Here is a 22688-nt window from a genome sequence, read left to right on the forward strand (position 1 = left end):
CTGGGAGCACTGAGTCTTAGTGGGGTCAGGCCTAGGCCTGGCCAGGTGACTGGCTAGTGGGGGCTGCAGCGACCCAGGTCTTGGGAGGAGGGACCAGCCCTGTGCCTTGGACTGCAGGCCTGCTTAACCAGGTGGGACACTATGGCCTGCAGAGGAAGCAGAGTCCCGGATGATGGTGGGAGGGTGTGCGGTGTCCATCCCGGCCCTGGCGTGGGGGCTCTGGCCTGCGCAGAATGCGGAGTCCCCGGTCCTGGCCTGAAGGCTCCATGCGGTCAAGGGCTAGTGAGCCCCAGCACCAGCGTGGAGACTCCAGGCCGGCAGGGGGCGCTGCGTTCCTGGCGGGAGACGCAGAGCGGCTCCAGGCCGGAGGGGGGCGCTGGCGCGCGGCGGCGCGGCGGCCGCCCGGCAGGTGGCGCTCTGGCCGCGGCTGAGGCCCGGCGGGCGGCGGCGGCGGCGGCGGCGCGGCGCTGCGCCGGCTCGCGGGCCTGGGGAAGCGGCGGCGGCGGGACCGGAGAGGGCGGGGCGGCGGCGGCGGCGGCGGCGGCGGGAGCGGCGGCCCGGGCGGGCGGGCAGGAGCGCCAGCCGAGCGCACAGGCCGCGGCCCGCGGAGCCGCCATGCCGGCGCGGGTCTGAGGCGGCGCGTGAGGGCCGAGCAGCGGCGGCCGCGCCGGCCGGGCTTCCCGCAGCGGCGGCCGGGCCCGGAGCGGCGGCCTCGGCCTCCGGCGCAGCCCGGAAATGTCCGGCCGGATCGAGAAAGCAGGTGAGGCGGGGGCCGGGCGGCGGCGGGGCGGCGGGAGGGCGCGGGGCCTGCTCGGCGCCTCCGAGGCCGCGCAGGCGGCGCCCCGCGCTCTCCGGGCGCACGGCGGGCCGCGGGCTCGGGGGCCGGGGCGGCGCGGGGACGCGGGCCCGGCCGGCCGCTCGGCCTCCGCGGGGCTCGCAGACAACGGCTCGGACCCGGGGCCGGGAAGGGACGCCCGGCCGCGTGTCCCGGCGGCTGCAGTGCCCGAGTCCCGCCAGGCGGCCGCCTCCCGGGCGCAGACGGGGCTGAGCCGCACGAAGTGTCATTTCTGGTTTAAATTTAACCCGGAGCGTCTACCTCGGCGGCTTCAAAGGACGCAGCCGGCGGCGCCTGGCCCTCCGGGGCTCGGCCCAGGCTTCCCCGGGCCCCGGCGCCGGCGGGGCGCGGGGAGCCGTGTCTCTGCAGCCCTCCTCTTTGTGTGCTCCGGCATCGCGGGGAGCGGCCTCCGCCCCCCACCCCCGGGGTTTGCCTGCACCCGGCACCGTCTCCCCACGGGTGCATTGAGGCTGGGGCTCCCGAGCCGGCGACACCTTGCAGGGCGAGCCCAGGGCCCCGGGCGGGCGGGCGGGCAGCCCCGGGCTCCGGTGAGCAGCGCTGCGTGTCCTGCCCGCCCGGGTGGCTGACCCGGGGTGCCCCCGAGCGTGGCCGCCCAGCCCGGAAGGCAGGCCTCCGGGGGCCCAGGGGGGCTGCTCAGGTTTGGGAGTTGCTGGTCTCCCGGGTCACCCCGGGATACGGTCCTGCCAGGCGCCCGGGAGCGGCCCCAGAAGGCGGCGCAGCCTGCAGGCTGTGGTTTCTGCACAGGAAGGGCGCTTTTTGTAGCCTTCACGGAGGGTTTTCTATGTATCCGGCTCGCGCTAAGCATTTTAAATGTGTCGCTTCCTACACCCTGCAGATTTGTGAGCGAGAGCATGGTCCCAGAGCATGGTCCCGGTGTTTCAGCCCGGGGCACCCAGCAGGAGAGCCGCGCAGGGCGTGGAGGCCTGGGCTCTGCCCAGCGGCCCCAGGCGGGCCTTCCCCAGGCGCAGGCAGGGCCCCGGGTTCCAGCGCTGCTTCCTGGGCACCCTCACGGTTCTTCAGCCCCGGACCAGTGGCCATGAGTGGCCGCCCTGCACCTGTGCCTCTCCCGAAATATCGTGGGCTAATCTGTGAAGCATTTCTCAGGAGCCCCCTGCGCGGTGGGAAATTGGGTGATTTACTTTAAAAATAACACGAGCAGGGTGTGCTGTGGCTCAGCGTGTGTCCATTGCCAGAAACCTGGAAATCCTGGGAAAGTTACAGCGAAGTGAGAAGCACCTGTGGTCCCAGAGCTGCCCCCTCCCCCCCCAGGCTCAGACCCCACCCCACCCCACCCCCGTGGGATGCATCGCCCTTCAGCACCTGGTGCCCGAGGCCAGAGGCCAGGTCTGGCGGGTGGTTTCTCTGGGGGCCCTCTCGGGGCGCCTCCCTCCACCAGGCGCTGCAGCGAGATGCCCAGAGCGGGAAGTGCCTCTGGTCGGAGGCGGGAGAGCCGCTCAGCGTCCCCGGCCTGTGGCCCCATGCACGTCGCTGCTCCCAGTCAGGGCCCAGGGCAAGGGGAAGGCCCCGCAGGGACAGCAGGTGTGTTTGGCTCTGAAGAGGGGGTGCAGGTACCGGGGGGAGGGGGAGACGGCTGTGGAGGGCTCAGGAGGAGGTGTCGGGAGAGGCAGCTCAGCGGCGTTCTGAGGGCGAGAGGCCGGGTTGGCCTGGGGAGAGCTGGCCGGGGTGTCGGTCTGTGCCGGGGTGTCTGTGCTGGGCTCACACAGCCGTCGGGAAGTTGGGAGCAGTTCTGCAGCCAAGGGTGCGCCTTCCTCGGTCTGCTGGTCCTTGGACGTGGGGTCCCCTTGCATTTGGACGAGATTCCCAGCTGAGCTGCTGTTGGAGTTTCTAAACGGACCTGCTGGTGAGTTGCCAGTAGAGCGTTCGGTGCCAGGGACAGGCCCTTGGGTGCAGCAGGCTCCCGCTAGCAGGTGAGCCGCCGGTTAGTCATGGGGCCTGACTGACACCCACAGTCAGTGGCCGTTGATTGAAGCAGCAGCGGTGTCGCTCACACGTGCTCCGGAGCCTTCTTCCTGATGCAGGCTGGCGCTTGGCAGGTGTTAAGGACCCAGGGCTTTGGTGTAAGAGAAAACTCTTCTGTCCTCCCCTCGGCCCCTCAAGCTTCGCTCACTGCTCTACTGCACCTGCCCTCTGTGCTCACTGGCATGTTGGCAGAAATGGAAGTCCCAACGACTTGAAAATAAATGCCTAAGTTACTTCATTCAAATGATACCTTAGGCAAAAACCATCTTGGGGAGCGGCCTCCTCAGCCTCCGGGAGGTCTTGGGGCTGCCCTGCTGCTCCCCGGTACTCTGTTACTCAGCAGTTCCTGCCATCGCCCCCGTTGTCTGCCCGGGCCTCCCGGGATGAGGACACCTGGGTTCCAGAGGGTTCCAGAGGGCTGCAGGCTGAGCCTGTCCATTCCTTGGTGGAGGAGGGCTGACTGGAGGGCCAGGAGGAAGGGAGGGCGGGTGGAGGGAGCTTTTTTAAACTCTGGTGTCTTCACAGTTAGTGAAGAGGGGAGAGGGGAGCCTGAGAGTTAGGGGAGCTGGGTTAGGGAGCTCGGGGTGCGCTGTGGGCAGAACTGGCCAGGAGAGCGGGCGGGGCCTTAGGAACCGGAAGGCCGGGCTCTGACAGGGACCACGGCTGTGGGCGGGCACATGGTGGTGGGCCTCGGCTGCTCTGCTTCCAGCAAACGGGGAGGCGGGAGAGCTGGTGCCCTCATGCTTCCGAAGCGTCAGCAGCTGTTGCCTGTGAGTGGAGGGGACAGGCCGGTGCTGTGGGCTGGATTCCGTCCACAGGTGTGTTGTGTTTGATCTGCAGTGTTCTCGAAGAAAAAAGAATTGATGGCCAATATTTAAAATCAGGAAGTCGGTCAGAAAGCTCAGGTTTCTGGTTCTCTTGAAAACAGAGTCTCTGGTAGCTCTGAGCCCTGTTCCTCTGCGGCAGCTACAGACGGCCCTGTCCTGCCACCGACCTTCACCCCCCACCAGCCATCACCCCCCACCAGCCTTCACCCCCCGCCTGCCATCACCCCCCACCAGCCTTCACCCCCCACCAGCCTTCACCCCCACCAACCTTCACCCCCCACCAGCCATCACCCACCGCCAGCCACCACCCCCCACCAGCCATCACCCCCCACCAGCCTTCACCCTCCACCAGCCATCACCCCCTGCCAGCCATCAACCCCCCACCAGCCATCAACCCCCCACCAGCCTTCACCCCCACCAGCCATCACCCCCCACCAGCCTTCACCCCCCACCAGCCATCACCCCCCACCAGCCTTCACCCCCACCAGCCTTCACCCCCCCCCAGCCATCACCCCCCACCAGCCTTCACCCCCCACCAGCCTTCACCCCCCACCAGCCATCACCCCCCACCAGCCTTCACCCCCCACCAGCCATCACCCCCCACCAGCCTTCACCCCCTGCCAGCCATCACCCCCTGCCAGCCATCATCCCCCGCCAGCCATCACCCCCTACCAGCCTTCACCCCCTGCCAGCCATCACCCCCCACCAGCCATCACCCCCCGCCAGCCTTCACCCCCCACCGGCCTTCACCCCCCACCAGCCATCACCCCCCGCCAGCCATCACCCCCTGCCAGCCATCACCCCCTGCCAGCCATCATCCCCCGCCAGCCATCACCCCCCACCAGCCTTCACCCCCCACCAGCCATCACCCACCGCCAGCCATCACCCCCCACCGGCCTTCACCCCCCGCCAGCCATCACCCCCCACCAGCCATCACCCCCCACCAGCCTTCAACCCCCACCAGCCTTCACCCCCGACCAGCCTTCACCCCCCACCAGCCTTCAACCCCCACCAGCCTTCACCCCCGACCAGCCTTCACCCCTCACCAGCCTTCACCCCCCACCAGCCATCACCCCCCACCAGCCTTCACCCCCACCAGCCATCACCCCCCACCAGCCTTCACCCCCCACCAGCCATCACCCCCCACCGGCCTTCACCCCCCGCCGGCCATCACCCCCCACCAGCCTTCACCCCCCACCAGCCTTCACCCCCGACCAGCCTTCACCCCCCACCAGCCTTCAACCCCCACCAGCCATCACCCCCCAGCCTTCACCCCCCCAGCAATCACCCACGCTGGCCATCACCACCCGCCGTCCATCACCCCCCACCAGCCATCACCCCCCACCAGCCATCACCCCCCAGCCTTCACCTCCGTTTCCACTTGGACCATTGATATCTGAGTGTGCACCCCTTTCCTTGGGGAAGCCATTCATGTTCGTTGGCTTTCCATCTGCACTGAAAGCTTTGGCCCATTTCTTCATTGATTTATTCCTCGATTTCCTGGTTGAGCTTCTCTGTCAGGTGCCGTACGAGGCTCCGGGGACCTCAGCAGACAATGCGGAGTTCCTGGGAGGTCATGGGGTCACATCAGCCTTCCGGGGGCGAGTGTCAGGGATAGCCCTCTGAGGAGCGAAGGTGAGCCGTGAGGATGAGGCGAGTTAGCGGCACAGCGTGGGGAGGAGAAGAGGGGCTTCACTTTCACTCCTGCTCTCAGCTCTCAGCCTCCCTTCCTGCCCCTGGTTACCCAGCACCTCCTCAGGCTGGAGCTGTCCTCCGTCCCTGCGCCTGGGCCCTGCCTTCTGCGGGGGCAGACAGAACAGCTGGCACAGAGATGAGAAGGGCACAGGTGGGAGTGTCGTGGCCCGGCCCTGGGTTCCAGCAGGCCGCGGTGTGGAGGAGTTCGCCTTTAGGACCTCTGGCAGCTGGGCAGGCGCGGGGCCAGGGCAGGTGAAGCGGAGGGCTCACCGGGCACCCACGCCTGTGGACAGGATTAATATGGTGTCAGACTCAAGTGCCATGTGTTTCAAATGGCTGAGGACGTTTTATTATAATTTAGAAAAATTTACACCAACTGCATTCATAGTGACTCTAGATATTATGAGTTTTCTCAGAATAAACAGGAAGTACATGTACTGTCACGTGGGCTGGCTTTGTTTTGGCCCAAGAAAGAGTCCCTGTGGATCAGCAGTCACTGTATTTTGATGAATTTTTTAAAATTTAATTTTTAAAAAAATCTTTATTATTGTTGAAAGTATTACATATGTTCTCTTTTTCCCCCATTGGCCTCTCCCACCCTGCCCCACCTCCTACCCCCGGCCTTCACCACCTGTGGTCTGTGTCCATGGGTTATGCATATATGCATATGAGGTCATTGGTTGATTCTTCCCATCCCCCCGCCCATCAATTTCTAACTCCTCAAATCTTGCATTTCCTTTTTCTCTACCATCAGAAATCCAGTCCACAGGGGGACATTTTAGGGCCCCTGGTGTCACTCGTCCACTCACCGTTGCAGCAATTACTGAGTCCCTCCTCGCTGGCAAACTCTGACGCCTCACAGTGGCACAGAGCCCGGGAGCCCGGCCTCCCCTGGTCACAGTCCAGGGTGACATCAAAACGGTTGTGGACATTTCCAGCGTCCTATGGCTTTCAGAGCGCACTGATGGTGACCTCATTCCTGATCTCCCAGCAGCCTGAGGGCATAGCGGGCTGGTTATCCCCATTTTGCCAGGGAAGTTTGATGACTTGCCCGGGTCACAGCCCTAGCCCTTGTCCGCCTTTACAGAGCACTGCTTAGAGCCTGCCATGTTGCCGAGGACACAGCTTTCTACCTTATTGCTCATTCCTGTGTCTTTCTTTCTGACCGCCCACCCCAAATACTCTGAGATTAAGGATGGCCCAGAGTGGTCTTTAGTCTGTCTGTGATATTACTAATACTAATAACATTAGCAGTACTATACAGAGGTAAGGAATGGCATGAACACTGGCTAAACATATTTTAAAAAACCAGCCACAGCAACCCCGAGTGTTACTGGTCTCCTGGGCAGCTGTTGGCAGAGGTGGTTTGAATGGGATTCCTTGTAGCCAACAGATCTGATCGGAGGCCTGTAGAGATGAGTCATTCATGAGCTTGCAGAAAAATCATTTCCCAAATTAGCCCGCACTGAGCGCCGTGAACACAGGCTGCACTTACCTCAGTCCTGCTGAATGCGTCCCGGTTGCCATAATAAGATGACGCACTGGAAAGAGTAGTGGCCTGGCAACGCTGCCCAGCCGCACCCGCCGGCCTCCGGCTGGGCGCCCTGCTGCTGGGACAGGTGTTCCTCCGGCTCCGCCCCCCCCCCCCCCCCCCCCCGCCCCGAGGCCCTTTGTGCTTCAAACAAACAGAACCGCACTCCGTGGATTTCTAGGGGAACCGAGTCCTGGCCTGCAGTCATTTAGTTTCTGGTCAGTTGTTTCAGGCCAATTGACTAATAATCTGAGACCTGGCATTGTGACCTTGAGCAATTCTTGCCCTTTTCTGGTCTCCTTTTCTCCATGGGGGCTTAAGCAGGAGGAACTCGAAAATGAGCGCTTCCCCTTTTGTGGGTGATGTTTAAAGCAGTAGCTCCGCTCAACACCAGGAGGCCGTTAGGTGATGGGTGACGGGAGCCACTCTGGGCTCAGCTGTGGCCCTGAGGCTCCTGCGTGTCCTCCATGAGCACAGTGTGAAACCCACTTCCTGATGCTCTTAGCCTCCTCCACCCAACCGACTTCCTCGGCTCTGGGCCTCCTCCTCCCCCAGTTCTGTCCATGGGAAGGCCCCAGGCACACACTCTACGTAGAATAATCTTGTTTAGCTCATTCAGAAACCAAAGCCTCAGTTTCCTTTCTAAAGTTAAAAATCACAAGTAGAGTTTTAAACATAAGACGGTTAGCTCCATGAGGGAGGTGCCTGTCTAGTCCGCCACGGGGGTCCCGCCAGTGCACAAATAGGTGCTCAGTGACGCCTTACCAGAAGAATGAGTGAAGTTAGTTAATCCTGTCATAGAATGAGCTTAGGTTTCTGCCTCCAACTGTCAAAATGGTCTTCAAATGGAGCTTCTGGGTTTGAATGGCTAGTGTGTATGCTTCTGGGTGGATTAGCAGCCCTGGTACTCTCATCAGGGTATGCAGTTAGTTGTGGTCTCTGTTACCCATACACATTCTGAGGCGAGGCCACGACCAAGTTCCCAGAACACTGGAGAGCGCTCTAGGGCGTGCCGAGACAGCCCGTGCGGCCCTGAGTCGGCAGCTGCCTTGTTTACACACCAGGGCACGTGCCAGCTCTGCCCAGCCCGCCACTCAGCCCGGCACCATGAGGAGTCCCCGTCTCCATTTCTTATTTCCTTCAGGTGGCCTCCAGTCAGTTAGGAACAGCTCCCTGCACCATCAGCTCTCTGAGGGTCTGGGAGAGGTAGCTGTCGGGGTTCCCTGACCCCCCTTCCTTGTCAAGGGGCTTAGGGGAGTCTCTCTTGCCAGTTCCTCGTCCTTTGTGAGCGAAGATGCCGTGGAGAGCCTTCCCTAATGGATGAGGAGCCTGGTCTGGTCCCTGCTAATCACAGTCCCTCTTTGGCCCCACTCCCAGCCTGTGGTTGGCAGAGGATGATGGTCTCTGAACCCGAGTCCTGACCTGCAGTCTGGACCGCTCCTCCCTGAGCACTGGGCCTGCTTCACCGCGCTTAACCCTCGTCCCAGCCGTGTCTGAAAGGGTCTTTCTCCTGCTTTCCTTGGCTTTCTGCCTCCATACCCTCACTGTACTGCGAATGTAGCTTTGTGATGGGGAAACACTGCTCTGCTTCTCAAGCAAAGAAGTGCCAGCCTGTCTATGGGGGGGGCGGGAAGAATGGGGAGGCAGTTAGGGAGACACGGGCGGGGGGGCACTTCCCTAGGCTGCGGACAGAGGGTGGAGTTCAGGCATTTCTAGCTTTCAAAAGTTTATGCTGTTGGTGTGAACTTGACAGTCAAGGCTCCCAGCCATGCTGTTCAAAGCCAGCCCACCGTCCCCCTGAGCTTTGGGAGGAGAGAAGGGTGGATATGGAATGAGAAGAGAGGAAGGGCAGCAGGGATGACCTGCTGGTGTATTTTTGTTCCATCCTAAGAGACCACCTCCGTTTCTCCTGGCAGAGTGACGCAGTGTTAATTAAACCACCTTCAGCACTGAAGGCGCAATGCTTTTGTTTGTGGCAGTTCCAGGTCCCCGCAGACAGAGAACTTAAAATTCCATTGAACCCTACAGGTGGCAGATTTTTAGACCCTTCATCCCTGCCCTTGATTAATTTTCACAATCAGGGTACCTTCAGACATCCTGGAGTTTCGCTCTGCGGTTCCTTGGCCTGTGCTGCCCTGTGCTTTCCTGATCGGTGCGAGCAGACGAGCGTGGCCTCCTTGCTAGTTAGTGCCTATAGTCGGTTCAGAACAGCTGTTTGCAGAGCTGAGCCCAGTCACTCTCGTCAGTTTGTCAAGTCATTTGGTCCTGGAGCGGCAGAACCTCTCCCAGAATTAGCATGACCACACTCTGTGCTTCTGCCCCAGCTTGTCCAGGCACCGTACAAATATTCTCTGAGCTCATCGGAGCTCATGATCTGTCCTTGGTCTGTTCATGAGGAGCTGTCTCTATTATTACCCTAAATGTGCAAGGGTGTAGAATGCAAAAAAGGAATTGGGCCAGAGACCTGGACTGCATTCAGCCCGTGCTGCAGGGAACCCAGAGTCCCCTGGTCCGGCTTGGTGGGTGAAGTGTGCGAACAGTGAGGAAATCATGTGGCTGACCCATCCGGGCCCGTGTGCATCACTGTCTCTGAGGATGCTTGGAACTGTGGCCTCCTCAGTAAATGGAGAGAGAACTGGCCAAAGTGTCTGACACTGTCTCCTTGGCAGGCCTCGGTCTCTCCCTGGACCTTGAACTGCAACACTCTGACCTTTTTAAAGATCCCAAGTCCTCCTTAGGATCTGATGGAAGCTGGTGGACTCTGCCCCCAGGTAGAAAGATCCATTTACGTGTGGCTCTGGTTCTACAAACTCTAAATTCCTATTTTATATGATGCACAATAATTTACAAACTTCCCAGGTCTTGGAAAGCTCAAATGGAATCTTGGGCATCTGAAGTAATCAGGATTCGATTTCTCCAGGTTCACCCAGACCTGAGGTCAGGTGCTAGTCAGTAGTTATATACTTTCCTGGAGTTTTGTAAGGATTTCATGAGATGATGCTTGCAAGCTGCTTAGATGATGCCTATGTGGGCCAAAGGAGAAACCTTCCCCTTCTGGAAGAGTATTTGTAAGTTATGTACAGGAAGATGGTCCCTGTGGGGATGTACAGTTCTCTGAACGTGAGCTCCTTTGGAGTTTTGTGAAGCTACTAGCACAGCGAGGACTGAGATCCACCTGTCACCCAGGGCAGGGAATGCTTGCTGCCCCCTTGCAGCCATGCTCTTCCCTCACCCCTGGCTCCTGGCATCCATCTGTTTTCCATCCCTGTAGTTTTGCCTTTTTCAGAATGTAACATGGTATCAGCTTTTGGAAATGTGCTTCTTTTACTCAGCAATACTGCGTTTGAGACTAATGAAGTTATTGTGTTGTTTTTTTATCAGAAGTTTCCTTTTTATAGCTGAGTAGTATTCCACTGCATGGACATCATCAGTTTATCTGCCTAGAATTTGACTCTGGTTAACTAGCTCTGTTTCCTGGAAATAGATAAGATGGCAGTTGACCAACAAAAATCAAACAACCCAATTTAAAAACCTGATTAGACATCTCTAAAGAAGATAAGCGAATGGTCAATAAGCACAGAAAAAGATGCTCAACATCACTGATCATTAGGGAAGTGCACATCAGCACCACAGTGAGATGCCACCGCACACCCATTAGATGGCTGCTTTCAAAAGAACAGAAAGTAACAAGGATGTATAGACTGGAACCCTGTGCACTGGTGGAATGTAAAATGGTACCCACTGTGGAAAGCAGTATGGCGGTTCCTTACAAAAATAAAAATAGAACTACTATATGATCCAGCAGTTCTTCTGAGCATACACCCAAAAGAAATGAAAGCCATTGTCCATTCATGTTCATAGCATTAGTCACAACCAAAAGGTGGAAGCAGCCCAGGTGTCCACTGATGGATGATAGGTAAAAAAAAATGTGGTTGATTCACAAAATACACTATTTCCACCCTTAAAAAAGGACAATCTGACACCTGCTTCAACGTGAATGAGCCGAGAGGACATTATGCCAGTCACAAAAGGAGAATACTGCACAAGTCCACTGGTGTGAATGAGATACTAAGAGTAATCAGTCATAGAGACAGAAAATACTAGTCAGGGCAGTGGTGGTTGCCAGGGGCTGCGGGAAGGGAGAGTGGAGAGTTAATGTTTAACACATAACTAATGTTTAAGTTCAGTTTTGCAAGACAAAAAGAGTTCTTGATAGTAACACAATAGTATGAAGGTACTTATTCTGAGATGTACTTATTCTTATTAAGAGCACACTCTTAAAAATAGTTACCGGTAAGAATGTAAATAAATTACAAGGACAACAAATATTTTTCAATATTTACATCATTATTTATTTATTTTAAAATATATTTTATTGATTTTTTACAGAGAGGAAGAGAGAGGGATAGAGAGTTAGAAACATTGATGAGAGAGAATCATCGATCAGCTGCCTCTTGCACACCCCCTAATGGGGATGTGCCCGCAACCAAGGTACATGCCCCAGACCGGAATCGAACCCGGGACCTTTCAGTCTGCAGGCCAACGCTCTGTCCACTGAGCCAAACCGGTCCCGGCAATATTTACATCATTATTTAATCTGAAGTATCTTGATACAATAAATTATATTGAAACATTAAAAACATGCCGACGTGTGACAACTGTACTGGGGACCAATGCTTATGATAACAGTGCCCTGGTCTAATTAATTCACCTGGACGGGGACAGTAGGTGAGTGTGAACAGCTGGCAGGACACGCACTCTGCGCCTCTTGAGCGCAGTGGCTCGTGCAATTAAGTGTGTCCCTGGAGCGGCCCTGTGCGGAGGAGATGCTGGCTGCTGTGGGCAGGAAACTGGGAAGCCAGGGTGGATCCGGGGTCCGCCAAAGACCTGAGCTGCTCAGCGGTGCTGGGGTCCTTCCTGGACCCTCACAGGGTACCGGCCAGACCTGCCCACTGCAGCCTTGGTTCCTGTCCTGATTCTGTCTAAATAGGTTGGTGCCAAGAGGGTTGATGAAGGACAGGGGCCTAAAGAGCCCCAGAGCCTGGCACATAGGGGTGCTTACTGCATGTCAGCTATTAACAGAGACTCTGGGACTCCCGTGGCTCCCATTTGAGGCTCTGCCTGGGTCCCCTGTTGGCATGTCCTCGGGGTTAACGGCACAGATGGCATTTACTCCAGCACGGTTTGGCAGGGTTCCAGGCTGTAGGCCACAGGCGGGAGATGGTGTCACTGACTTGGAGGAGGGGAAAAGAGAGGTTGAGCTCTGAATCAAGATCCAGAAGCAAGCTCAAGTCCTCTCCAGGAATTTGAAGGTCACAGAGCCTGCCATGATAGCCATGATGGGGTCTCTGGTCCCAGGAGTATCATTAACCCGTTTCTGTATGATTTTGGATGGAAGGCAGTTACTGTGTTTTTTTTTATACCACAGCACCAACATACAGTACTTCCCAGGAAGCAAAGAAAAATACAGTAGCAAGATAGACATTAAAACAAGGCACTGATTTCAAAAGTTGAACGGAAGAGGTACACATAGACTCAGGGAATTCACTATGAAGCATGGGCTCATTCTTTGAGCTGGTTTCTTGAGCGCCCACTGTCTCCAGTCCCTGGCAGCAGGTGCCGGGATCATGGGATGGATAGACCAGGGCTCCTGCTCTTAGGCGCTCAGGTGGCTGGCCTGGGCTCTCCCTTCAGGCGGGACCGGGCCTGGGAGCGAAGAGTCCGTCTCTGGAGTTCGGCTTACAAACGTCGCTGTGTCCTGGCCTCAGGGTTAGATGTCAGCCAGCAGAGGACCCTACCTGAGGTCACTGTGCCCGCGTAGACGGTGACAGATGGGGGTGATGCCACATTCTGGCTTCACCTGCTGTCCTGCAGTTATTAATAGCACCGCCTGTCGCTCAGAGGTGCCCTGGTTTGGATAAGGAAACACGGGGAGGAACCACTTACCACCACTGAGTTCCACTGGTTTGTGCTGGGGAGGGGCTTGGTCTGCCTGTTCCAGCCCAGGGCCACGCCCCTGGATCCGCAGGAGGGCCAGCTGAATTGGGTTTGGTCCATTCTCCGTGTGAGCAGAGAAGAAAATTACTATTTTTCACTTAAAAAAGGTTTTTCTCTCAATTCCAGGTGGAATTGACAGAATTGGAGGCTCGGGCTTCTCCCTTTCATGGCCTGCAGGCGCGATTTAGTTCTTGCCCCGGCCTGACAGCGGTGACTGCCTTCCTTGTGGGGGTGCTCTGGAATTGGAGGTGGGGGGTGAGTTCTGACACCTTGTAATTTGCAGGTTATGTTGGACCCCAAGAAAGATGGCCTGGCCGACTTCACAGCTCACTTCTGTAGAGTGTCATTCTAGTCCTGCCCGGACAGAGGAACAAAGCAGCCTTGTGTGGGATACAGTATCAATATTCAGAGAGGATTAGGACTTTGTTGTTGTTGACACACCCCTGCCAGAAAGAAGGCAGCTGGCTAGCTGTGGAAAAACACCAGCCTGTGGGTTCTGGCCATCTGTGAGAGCTTCAGGAGATGTCTGTCCCTCTCTGGGCCCCAGGCTCCTCGTTTCACACTGAGAGGGTTGGGCTGGCTGTGTGGTTCTCAGCCTTTGGTAATCTTTGAGACTCTAGTCAAAAGCCGTGGAAAGGCCCTGCCCCTCTGACCTTGTCCCATTCACACACTGCCAGCTGCACAGGGCCTTTGCACATGCTGCTTCTGCCTCCAATGCCCTTCACCTCTCTGCTTGGTGAACTCATGCTCACGCTTTGAGTCTCAGCCCTCCCTGACCTCCCAGCTTAGATTAGGTCACCCTTTAGACATGTTCCCACTCGGAACTTCTCAGCGCTGATCGCAGTGGAAACTAAGTAATTCTGCGTGCATGCTCACTGACTCTCCCTACACCTGACATTTTGAGGCTGTGGCTACATACGGCGCAGAGAATCCGACCTCTGCTTCCTGTGACACACTTCGAGAGCTGGGCCTCTGCCTTCGATGATTTCCTCCAGGGCTGCGCAGGAAGTCACTTCAAAGTAGGGTCTTTTTGGCCCCAGAAGATTGGCTACCAGGCTTTCTGCCTCCGTGCCCTGCGGGCCTGACCTCTAGGCTGGTTGTTCCCCTCTGTTTATGTTCTGGACTGAGCTGGGACTCCCACTTGGAACATTCCCACAGTGCTTGGCGCTTCCTCGTATTGTTGTATTTTTCTTTGGAGGGGAAGTGACCAGCATCAGACTTTCCTCCCAGCAGACAAATTCCATGCACAAAGCCTATGTCAGCCACTGGGCGCCCGGGGAGAGCCCGCTTGTCTGGTTGCCTCTGGGGGTGAATGTGCGCACACAGCGAGCGCTGGCCTTTCCCCTCTGAGCCATGGTTTCTGCCGCCTCAATCTCCCTCAAGCAGCCAGCTGCGCCTGGCAGGGCTCCCTGGTGCCGCTGTCCTCTGAACCTGCAGCACCTTGTGCGGAGGGTAGAGCTCTCTGAAATGCTTCAAACCTCATTAGCCACAATGTCACCTCCCTGGGTTATGTCCCTCCCACAATCAAAATATTATTACCATGGGACAAAGGTTTGTATTGTAAGTGAAATTCTGTTTTATTTGCACTAAGGGATTGAGCTAGTTACCAGAATGCTGCAGTGGGCCTTACGTGATGTGGAAAATGATCCTTGTGAGGGTGAAGATTTTTCTTTTCTTTTTCTTTTAAAAAAAATATATTCCATTGATCTTTCTACAGAGAGGAAAGGAGAGGGATAGAGAGTCAGAAACATCAATGAGAGAGAAACATCAATCAGCTGCCTCCTGCACACCCCACACTGTGGATGCACTCGCAGCCAGGGTACATGCCCCTGACCGGAATCAAACCCGGGTGTGCAGGCCGATGCTCCATCCACTGAGCCAAACCGGTCAGGGCTGAAGATTTTTCTTTAATGTATTGTATCTAAAGCTGGATGCTTATATACAATAAAATAATACAAGCCGCATCAGTAGCTATTCTGTAAGAGTATCTGCTGAATGTGAGCAAGTTTTAAACATCAACTTTAATCTCTAACTGCTTTATGAAGTAGGTGGCAAGGTGGTAGACATTTTACACAGGAAAAAGTCAGGTCCAGAGAGGTAACTTCTGGCCCAGAGTCACCCAGCTGCGAAGTGCCCCCACAGAGATCCAGACAGGCCAACTGTCCTCCAGAACCAGCCCTGCCCACTGCTCTACCTCCTCTGGCCACGAGAAGGTGGGAGCAGATTTCCCAGCCAAGGAGAAAAGTCCTGGGGCTGGACCTGGCTAAGTATGTAGCCTTGATGTACGCCGCACCTCCCTGCAGTCCCCATCGGTAAGGTGTGGGCGGGGCTTGTTGGAGTAGTGCCTTGGGGCTTCTGACGGTGATGCCTCTAGGAGTGACGTGGCCATCGTGGTGAAATGCCATCTGGCTGAAAGCAGTCCATGTACCCCAGCATCCGGCCATGTGTGCGGGACATGGGAACACGTCGGACTGCCCGCCCAGTGAGCACTCACTTCTGGGCGTGTTTCCGTTCACTCATCTTGTCCGTGAGAGTCCCAGGCTGTCTCCCGGGGGTGTCCTGAGATGGGTCCCCTGCCATCTTAGATGTGAACATAGTCACTTTGGAGATGACTCTGACAGCCACTTTCCCAGCTGGGGGACAGGTTCCCCCCCCCCCCCCCCCCCCCCCCCGTGCCCGCCCAGTCATGCTGGGAGGCCATGATCACCTGAGAAGCAGTTGAGCCACAGGCTCTTTTCAAACAGTTCTCTCGAGAAAACATCCAGTTTGTTTAGAAGGTTAGAAAAGCAGTTGTTTGGGACTTGGGATGCCTTTTCTCAGGGCAACAGTTAGAGTGTGACAGCCCCCAGCTAAGGAAGGCAGACCCAGGCTGTGAGCTGTTGTCCTGGTGTGCACAGGCACCTGAGAACTGGCCCACACGCTGCTGCTGACTTCAAGGGCTTTATAGACTCATAGGGGAAGCAGAAAGGACAGGGACGAAACCCCAAGGGGGGAAGCTACCTGCACTGAGGGGCGGGGCAGCGGAAGAAACAGGAAACAGGCCCTCACTCCTGGCTCTTGCAGGAAGGAGAGTTTCTTTATGAATTAGAAAGCCTGGTTACCCCATTCTTGGGGGTAGGGGCAGTCAGTGTGTGTGTGTGTGGGGGGGGGTTCTCATTTGTTAATTTGTTTACCCCTTAATCCACTCATCCGTTTGTTCAACAGTTATTAAGCACCTACTATGTGCAGATATTCTGCTAGTGCTGGATGGCATGTGTGCAGAGCATTTGGTAAGTCGTTTGCCAAATGTTTGTGATTAAAAGTTTCTTTAGGTGAAAGGAGACATTAAGATGCAGTTTCTAAGTAGAGCCTTTTTGATGTGCTGTGCTTTTGCAATGTGTTGAACTTCATGTCTCATGGAAGAAATGAGGTCAGCTGTCATACCGGGTTGAAAACTTGCCTAAGGAAAATGGTTATGGTATTTAGAAGGAAACTGAAATCTCTTCCCATGTATGGAAAGGGTGGGTGGTTATTGGTGGGGGTGGGGGTGGGCGTGAGTTGAAATTGGGTGTTTTACCAGCTGTTGTGTTCCAGTGGCCCCCTCTGGTGCGGTGGGACTTCGGGCCCTTGATCTTTTCCGGTTGGTGTTTGCAGTTTGACTGGAGGAGAGCTGGGCGGTGCAGTGTGAGGGATGGGCAGCTGGCAGCCGTCCTCGCGTGCTGCTCTCCCGCCCATCCCTGGAGGAGTGGACTGAACCTGTGCTGCTACTTGCTTTTCCAAGTTCGGAATCAGAGGCTGTGGTTTCTAAGTTGTAGATCAAAAGATGAGACCTTGGAGTGCAGGCAGAGGTTTGGATTGGGCTTCATTCGTGTTGATGCTGTCAGGATGATTTCTCTCTCCCTGGGGACCAGCCGGGCTGATGCCAGGAAGGCCAGGGCACCCGGGAGCTGTGACAGCACACCGAGCACAGGCATGCGTGTCACATGCATCCCGGCCTGGTCAGTGCCTCTTACACTCGGTCTCTGGGTCCTGTGGTCTTTGGGGAAATACTGTTCTTAAGTTTTACTCCAGTTCTATAATTAGCTCAAATATTATACCGCCAACCCCAATAGAATGACATTCCCTTTGATTGTTTGCTGGTGGCTGAATTGATGGAAAGCAGAAGTCTGCCATCTGAGCTAATACAGTTTCACAGTCTAAGATGATACAAATGTTGACAATACATATTTACCAAAGGATTCCTCAGGGCCAGGCAGGCAGCATGCTAAGCACTTCATACACATTTTCTTTTGTTTGATTATCATAATAGGAGGTGAGGCTGGAATTATGCCCATTTAACAGATGAGAAAACTGAGACTGCTATGCTCAGTTGGTAAAACCAGTGGCAGATGCCGAAACTGATTTGGCTCAGTGGATAGAGCGTCGGTCTGTGGACTGAAGGGTCCCAGGTTCGATTCCCGTCAGGGGCATGTACCTTGATTGCGGGCGCATCCGGGGTGGGGGGTATGCAGGAGGCAGCTGATTGATGTTTATCTGTCATCGATGTTTCTAACTCTCTATCCCTCTCCCTTCCTCTCTGTAAAAAATCAATAAAATATATTAAAACAAAAAAACAAAAAAACCAATGGCAGAGCTGGGATTTGAACCAGATGGTTGGCCTCTGGGCTTACCCACTGTGCGCTCCAGGGAATTCTTTAAGAGCTATTCTCACCATAAACTCTGATATTGAAATCAATGAAATCTCTCCATCTACTTTGACATTGTCTCCCCACCCCCACCCCCCAAAAGGGATATGATTTCATGCCCTTTTTTTATCCCAAAAAACCTGTTCAAAATATAGGGATGCAGTACTTCCTCCAGAAAAATGATGTCCAAACTGAAGTAGAAGATTAGAGCCTGAGATTACAAACTCTTCGCTGAGTTTGTCTTCTGTGGTCTCTTCTCTGGAAACGGGTGTAGCTTGCACGTTGGTGTTTGTTTGTTTTCCCTTGGAAACAGCACAATGAATCAGTCTGCCTCCTCTGATGGAACTCCCTTGTGATGCTCACTGGCCCGGGTGACAACCTTAAACAGAAGGCGTCAGTGACCTTAGGCTCTGGGACCTGTTTCTCCCAGCGGCACTCCCGGAACCTGCCCGTTTTTAACTTTCATCTTTTTGATCACCTGAGGCCCCACTCCAGAAGAGCGGCATTGAAAGTGTTTGGAAACACAGTTCATTCCCTAAGGCGGCTGCTGAGCCATGAGTAACAGTGTCGAAGCAAGGCCAAAGAAAGAGCTGCTTAATATAGCCCATTACTGAGACCCGCCGGTTGGAGCGACGCGCCCTTTCTTCTGGTTTCCTCCTGGAAGCAGGGGCTGGGAAGGCAGGAAGCAGGGACCTTTCAGAACAAAATTCCGGGTTTTCTTGTGAGGGTTGAGATGTCGCAGAGATAAATCAGTCCGCTTTCAGCTGCTGACTCGGTGCTGCTGGTGTTCAGCAGACATCTGGGCTTGAAGGCTCTGTGGTCTGGCGTTAGAATGGGCAATGCTGTGGAGAAGCAGAGGCCCCTGCACCGAGGCCAGCTGTGTCCCTGGAAGCCAGGTAAGCAGCCCGGGCTCCAGGGAGAAGGAAGGTGGCGGCCTTTGGTGGGAATATTTTGACCCAAAATCAGAGCTAACCTCCTGGGGAAGTACCTTCAGGTCAGAGAGGTTAAAGAAAATTAGCAGCTATTTCTAAGGAATAAATGGCTCTGTCTCAATGCGATCACATGACGCAGTGTAGCACCTGTCTGTTGGTTAAACACTTTTAGATGAAAAAAACAGACCATGTAAATATGTTTACATTCAGGAGTTTGACTCTTTTGTGAGTTTGCTGTAGAGAATGTTATTAATAGCTTTTAAATATATAGACCCTCTCTTCTAAGGGTTCAAAGTACCTTCTGTGAAAGAATCTCATTTATCCAGCCGGCCACCCACGATGTGGGTCAGCGGCATCTAGTGACACCTCCCCTTTGTCTCTGAGGACTGTGCTTTGTCAGTTCTGAGGTGGAGGTGCCCCTGGAGCTGCGGGCCAGGCAGCCCCGTGCCCCGTGCAGTGCTGCCCATTTTGCCCTTCGTTACTCCAGCAGACAGCAGCAGTGGGCAGACCCAGCAGCGTGCCAAACTGTCAGAATGGTTCCCTCAGGACTCCAAGCCCTGGCTCTCTTACCTCCGCATGACACACAACAAGAACAGAAAACCCAGAGCTAGCACTTGACCTGCAGCAAGACAGTTTGCTGCTACTGTGTGGATGTGTGCTGATGTGGGGAAAATAAACTGAAGAAAATTATGGGTTTGTAAATAGTGGTCTTCTGAGGTCAGAGTATGGGTAATTTTTTTAAGGGAAAAATAGATGGGAGGCTAATTGATAAGTTTCAGCCCCTCTGACTTCTCTCTCATTGGCCATTTGTCCAGCCAGGTAGTATGCTGACAGAGGTATTTTTATTTTTATTTTTTATTTTATTGATTTTTTACAGAGAGGAAGAGCGAGGGATAGAGAGTTAGAAACATCAATGAGAGAGAATCATTGACCATCTGCCTCTTGTACACCCCTACTAGGCATGTGCCCACAACCAAGGTACATGCCCTTGACCGGAATCGAACCTGGGACCTTTCAGTCCGAAACCCGATGCTCTACCACTGAGCCAAACCGGTTTCGGCAACAGAGGTATTTTTAGTGGCCCTTGATCAGACCCTTGTTTGGCTAGAACAGTGAGAACACACTGGGGCAAGTTCAGGAACTTTGAATGTGAACTGAGTAGTAGATGGTGTTTGGAACCGTTGCTGATTTAATGATGCACAATAACGGTGATGAGTCATGTAGGAGAATGCTCTTTTCTGCATAGTCATGCTGAAGTATTTAAGAGTGAAGGGTTATGCTGTCTGTAATTTTATTCTAAAATGATTCAGGCCAGTGAATGAATACATACATACACACACACATACTTACAGATAAGCAACATGGGAGAAATTTAGCAAGTGTTAGAATTCAGGTTAATGAATCTATGAAGTTGGTTATATATTTTTTAATGTATTTTACTTTAAAACAAAAAAACAAAAACCAGTGGCTGGCTAGGACAGCATAGCAGCATCCTTCAGGAAAAGGGTCGTGGTCACGGAGGTGGTGTGGACACTTCGTCAGCACCATGTGGGATGGCGCTCTGGCTGCAGGAACAGCACTGGCCCTGATCCAGTAGCACCAGAGTTTGATATATTTACTTACTTTTAGATTACCTCTGGTTTTCCTCAGGAAAATATCTAGGAGTTCAAACATCTTAAAATTTCCGTTGCAGAAGATGGAGTTACAGACAGAATTAAAGAAAGCTTTATGTTTTTTGTTGTTACGATGTTTAGTTGCATTCATTAACTTTAATGAGAGCAGTTGGAGGGCCGCTGTTGATAGTGGTGATTTCAAGCTCCAAGTGACTGGGGGGTCAGAAGAGCAGCTTGTTGCCCCTGATTGCTCAGTCTTCGTGGTCCCGATGCCAGGCGCGTGCCAGTGTCGGGTTTGTTTGCACAGGTCAGACTCTGGGATGGCACTTTGTCTCCCAGCCAAAGTCCATCCCTGCCAGGGACCCACAAACGGGTGTGTCCGTCAAAGTTTATCTGTTTGTAATCGTCTCTAAGGGTTGTTTATATTTTAGAAATTGGATTTTAAAGCAATGTTTGGAAGCAAGATTTAATCCTAGGCACCACCCTGACTCTGGCTCTGACCCTGAGTACATTTCCTCTGTCTACACTCCACGAGGTTATGAATCTCAGCGGATGGCTGACAGCCCCAGGGCCTGCAGCATGGCGTCAGCCTGCTTTAGGGGCAAGTGGACGGCAAGCTGAGCACGTCCTACTGTGCATTTGCTCCGGGAAGCTGGACGCAAGGCTGCCCTGACTTCTGCTCAGTGGCCCTATGACTCATTGACCCAGACGCCTCAGAAGACACACTCTGTCAATCTCTCTCTCTCTCTCTCAGAGATAATTTGAAAGTTGCTTACAGTGGTCATTTTGTCTTTGGGGACTACAAAGGCAGAGAAGTTTCTGGGAATTAAAAATTGCAGCAGTAATTGCTAATTGAATTGTTATCTCCTTCAGAAATCCCAGCAGCTCTGGGCCATACCAGCCTGTTACTAAATAGAAATGCTAAATGATTTGCATGTTTGTACACAGTTGGGTGTGAGCTAACCAAATTAACACCCTCCGTGAAGAGCTGACTATGCAAAGTGCCATTCCCAGGCGGAGCTGACAGGTCTGCAGGAGCTTGGCGGGGAGAGGTGGGGTAGGGTGGGGTGGACTGTCAGAGGCAAGATTTGAAGGATTTCCATGTGCTCCTGGGACCTGGTGCTATGAGGGCCGTTTTACGACGGGTTGGGTTCCAGTCGGCAGCGGTGTTGAGACTTGCCTCTGCAGGCTGGGTGGTGAGGAAGCCTCTGGGGCTGCTGGGCGCTGTGTGCCAGGTAATTAATACGAAGGCTTTCTGGCCCAAGCTGAAGCTGCCCCCTCCCCCCAGCCCCAACCTAGTTTCTGGTCTTCATCCATTGCCATGGGCCGCGGCGGTGTCTGTATCCACCTCAGGCCGCACCCCAGAGCGTGCACGGCTGGTTGCTGCCCTCCGGCCGCCTGGCTCAGTGCCTTCCACCCGTGTCCCGGTCTCTGCATAAGATTAATAATAACACATCCCTCCAAGCACCCTTGCAAGAATTAAATGAGATCATTCGTGTAAAGGGGTCATAGCCTTTAACATTCAGTAAGCGCTCCGTGATTAATAGTAACTGGTAGCATGCATCCCAACTAGCAGTGTGCATTTCATTAACTCCGCTTCCTCCCTCAGTTGAAGGGAACACATGCCAGATGATCTCAGAGGTGTCTTTGCAGCCGGTGAATCAGTGCCAGCAGCTGTGGCCCTGCCACTCGTATCTGTGTGCGCCCCAGGTGTCAGGACCTGCAGAAGGCGTCATTCTGTTGAACACCATGGTCACGGGGGTTTTTACAGTGAATTTCTTTGAAAACGGTTATTACAGGATCAGACATAATGGAGCTGTTCCTAGTGAGCTAAAATGTTAAACTAACCAGGACGGACGATCCACGTTCCCATTCTGAGTCCAGAGGTGGTGAATGTTGTTTTCCCCACAGTTACATAGGGGCGGAGCATGGCCTCTGGAGCCCGCTGGCCATGGTGGAGTCCTTGCTCCTCTGTGTTCTGATTGGCTCGTCTTGGGCAGGTTACTTCACTTCTGGGCCTTAGTTTCCTCATCTGCATACAGTATCTCATGGGGTGGCATCAAGTGCTTAAAACAGTGCCTGGCACGAAGTAAGTGCTCAGTAAGTGTTTGTTATTGTTGGTGCTCTTAGGTTAAATACAGAGAAATTGCATTTTATTTTAGTTGTAAAAATGTGCCGAAACCAGTTTGGCTCAGCGGTAGAGCGTCGGTCTGCGGACTGAAGGGTCCCGGGTTTGATTCCGGTCAAGGGCATATACCTTGGTTGCAGGCACATCCCCGGTAGGGGGTATGCAAGAGGCAGCTAGTCGATGTTTCTCTCTCATCAACATTTCTAGCTTTCTATCTCTCTCCCTTCCTCTCTGTAAAAAAAGCAATAAAATATATATTTTAAAAAATGTTACATGAGAGAAATATTTTGAAAATATGGAGATAATGCAAAGAAGAAAATGCATGTTGAGTGTCTGAATCTAAAGAACCTAAAACGGAGTGAGCAGAAGATTAGCTTGGGTGTGCACCGTCTCCAGAGCATTGCACATGTATGCATGTTTCATGTTGCCGTATCATGTGCAAATTGTTTCTTTGATTCCGTGCCT

The 22688-nt window shown here is 54.3% G+C and overlaps 1 protein-coding gene across 13 annotated transcripts in view; it reads left to right on the forward strand.

The window, feature by feature from the left end:
• The first annotated feature begins 461 nt into the window (after positions 1 to 461).
• Positions 462 to 22688, forward strand: part of RAPGEF1 (Rap guanine nucleotide exchange factor 1) — a 94232-nt gene continuing 72005 nt past the window's right edge. For 5 of the 13 annotated variants that reach the window (XM_036420455.2, XM_036420459.2, XM_036420457.2 and 2 more), the window contains exons 1-2: positions 464 to 760; positions 21705 to 21865. In XM_036420455.2, the coding sequence (XP_036276348.1) occupies positions 21718 to 21865 (148 nt within the window). In that variant the 5' untranslated portion in view covers positions 464 to 760; positions 21705 to 21717. Of the gene's footprint in view, positions 761 to 18278; positions 18447 to 21704; positions 21866 to 22688 lie in introns of those variants that run through there. The other 8 variants (XM_036420464.2, XM_036420465.2, XM_036420466.2 and 5 more) reach the window with 6 other exon arrangements.

The sequence above is a fragment of the Pipistrellus kuhlii genome, unplaced genomic scaffold (assembly GCF_014108245.1).
Source record: "Pipistrellus kuhlii isolate mPipKuh1 unplaced genomic scaffold, mPipKuh1.p scaffold_m20_p_68, whole genome shotgun sequence".
NCBI lineage: Eukaryota > Metazoa > Chordata > Mammalia > Chiroptera > Vespertilionidae > Pipistrellus > Pipistrellus kuhlii.